The sequence below is a fragment of the Mastacembelus armatus genome, chromosome 13 (genome assembly GCF_900324485.2).
Source record: "Mastacembelus armatus chromosome 13, fMasArm1.2, whole genome shotgun sequence".
NCBI classification, from domain to species: Eukaryota; Metazoa; Chordata; class Actinopteri; order Synbranchiformes; family Mastacembelidae; genus Mastacembelus; species Mastacembelus armatus.
The window spans coordinates 25,129,264-25,131,938 of NC_046645.1; the positions used below are offsets into that span (position 1 = coordinate 25,129,264).

Below are 2,675 nucleotides of genomic sequence, written 5' to 3' on the forward strand. Positions count from 1 at the left end.
TTTTGGTAAAATTGGAATTGGTTCTCCAAAAAACTATTTTAAGGATCTGTGTGTTTCTCTGAATTTGATCAGATTAATTGAGAGCCCCACACGCCTAAATGTTACATTTCCAGACAAGTTGTCCCTATTTTATTTAAGTTTAACAAATGTTCCACACAGATACCCACAAATGATGGCATATGATGACTGTGACATTGCATCCAGCACAGGACGTAAATTTCCCAAAAACGAAGCCTCCTATAGTCACTAAACGTAACATGGGGGGTTTTTGGAGCAAGTTTTTATTCCATGATTTGTATTCTGCAATCTGTCTGACGTGTTCATGATACTTTCTGTGGCCTTTTAGAGTAAAGAGTAGGAAGACTTGTCAGTATTACTGCATAAAAGAAACAAAGCTTGGAGTAAGAGAAGAACACCTGGTCAGATGTTATATCTATATCTGTATTTACTTATCTACACATACTGTAACATGGTGTAACACCACCTGGCCTAACCTGTGCCTCTACCTGACTTACATGAAAATACACTGGCACCTGGTCTTCTTGTCAGCCTGGTATATTTGCATCAAAATGTTCTAAAATTATTAAACTTCAATTAAAGTCAAGACAACTGATATGAAGGACAACTACTAGTTATTTCTGCTACTCCAACACTGTCATAGTAAATTACATTGCACATGCTGTAATTACAAACAGTTTCCCTCTGCTATTTAATGCATTGAGTTCATTTGTCTGAGCTCATGGTACACACATTTCTACTATTTTCTGTTATACAGCCTTTTTATTAGAATTGTTAAATATTTTGTCAAGTCTTTCATTTTAAAAGGAAGTATATTAAAATCTATTAAAGTATGAGTACATGCCTTTATGTTTGAACTCTAACCATCCAGTGGCATAATAAAACAACCCAGTAACAAATAATGCTTCTGCTTGGTCAGTGCTAATCCCTATCAACCATGTTTGATATCAGACTTTTACATATGCTACGAATTTTGGACATTTTCAGGCCGTACATTACAGGATTGAAGAGCGGGGGGCATGCAAGAAAATATACTGATAAAAAAATTCGCAAAATATTTGGTACACTGCTCATATTAAATCTACTCTGTAATATTTCAAAACAAGCCCCAAAGGAAAAGTTCAGGAGAGAAGCAAGGTGAGGTGTGCAGGTGCTGATAGCTTTCTGTCTGGTCTGTTCTGAACCAGAAAAACACACTTTAAGAATCCTCATGTAAGTGTACAGGATTAAAAATAGAGGCCCAAAGACTGACAAAGCACTGACAAATAGTCCATAGATGTTATTGAGTGTTGTGTTATAGCATGCCAGTTTAACAACAGAGTAATAGTCACAGTACACCTTATTAATGACATTCCCACACAACTGCAAAGGAATAATCAAAGGCAGTGTAAAAAAATTCACCAGAATTGGGGGTAACCATATAACAGCAATAAGTATGGCCACCACATTAAATGTCATACGTGTGTTATATTGTAGAGGATAACAGATAGAGAGGTACCTGTCATAAGACATGATGGCTAAGTTTAAATATTCTACACTTCCATATGAGTACACACAGAAAATCTGCAGGAAACAAAAGGGAACAGACACAGTGTGAATGTCAGAGAGGATCTGAACCAGAAGGAATGGAAACAACCCTGTACTACCATACAGATCATTTACAAACAGGCTGCACAGAAATATGTACATGGGCTCATGTAAGCTTCTGTTCACACAGATCACCACAATCAGCAACACATTAGCAAAAATAATAAAAAAATATAAAAACATAATAATAATCAAATATAAATATTTGAAAAGCCCAGTGTCAGAATAGGCAGAGAGTGTGAAATATGAGACCTGTGTTAAGTTTTTCATGAGGAAACATCTGGTTCACAACTACTTTGTTGTGTGCACATAAACCAACAATATCATAATATAACCAGTAGCTATAATGTAACTCTACTAAACGTCTGCTTGTTTTGCAGTGTGTGAAGCTGAAACATCAAGCACATGCAAACAGGTAATCATAAAAACACTGAACAGATTCATGGTCATGGAAACTGCTGTACAAATGGCCCTAAATGGGCCATTTTCTTCACAGACTCCCTCTAAGGTTTTGGTTCGAAATGACGTGGTTGACAGTGTGTGAGTTTGAACATTTACCTGTTCTGCATTAGTCAAACTGTGTGTCCCTCCCTCAAGCTTTGCTTCAACTTTATTTAAATGCTTCAAGACAGAGGATGCCCACAGCAACACACTGACGTCACAAAGAAAGATCCCACTGACTGAAGTATTTAGTTCCAAAAAAACATAAAGAAACAAGAATGGCTTCCTTCTATACAATTAAAAAAAAAAACAACAATTCAGTCAATCTTTCTTCCATCTGACTTCTGCTTATCATGTTCAGGGTTGTGGGGGAAGGAGCCTATCACAACACCCTGGACAACTATTCCATGTCCTTGGTCTGGTGGAGGAAACTGTTGTGCGTTTTGCGTTTTTAGTAAAAAAAAAAGACCACATCTCTACTGACTTAGGAGTGTCAAGTGCTTTTAAATATTCAGAATTTGTCCCAGAATTTGATCAAATATAACCAGGATGGATATGTGTTTCCTCTTCCTCCCTTTTTATCATGTGTACCAGATACCAGATTGCTGCCATTCGTCTGCTCCACCTTC

General features: G+C 36.9%; 1 protein-coding gene across 1 annotated transcript; it reads right to left on the reverse strand.

Annotated features, from left to right (window-relative positions):
* Positions 1 to 939: 939 nt before the first annotated feature.
* LOC113135011 (olfactory receptor 52D1-like) lies at positions 940 to 1,875 on the reverse strand. Its single transcript, XM_026314648.1, has one exon. It carries the CDS (start codon positions 1,873 to 1,875, stop codon positions 940 to 942), a length of 936 nt encoding a protein of 311 aa, XP_026170433.1.
* Between the last annotated feature and the right edge of the window lie 800 nt (positions 1,876 to 2,675).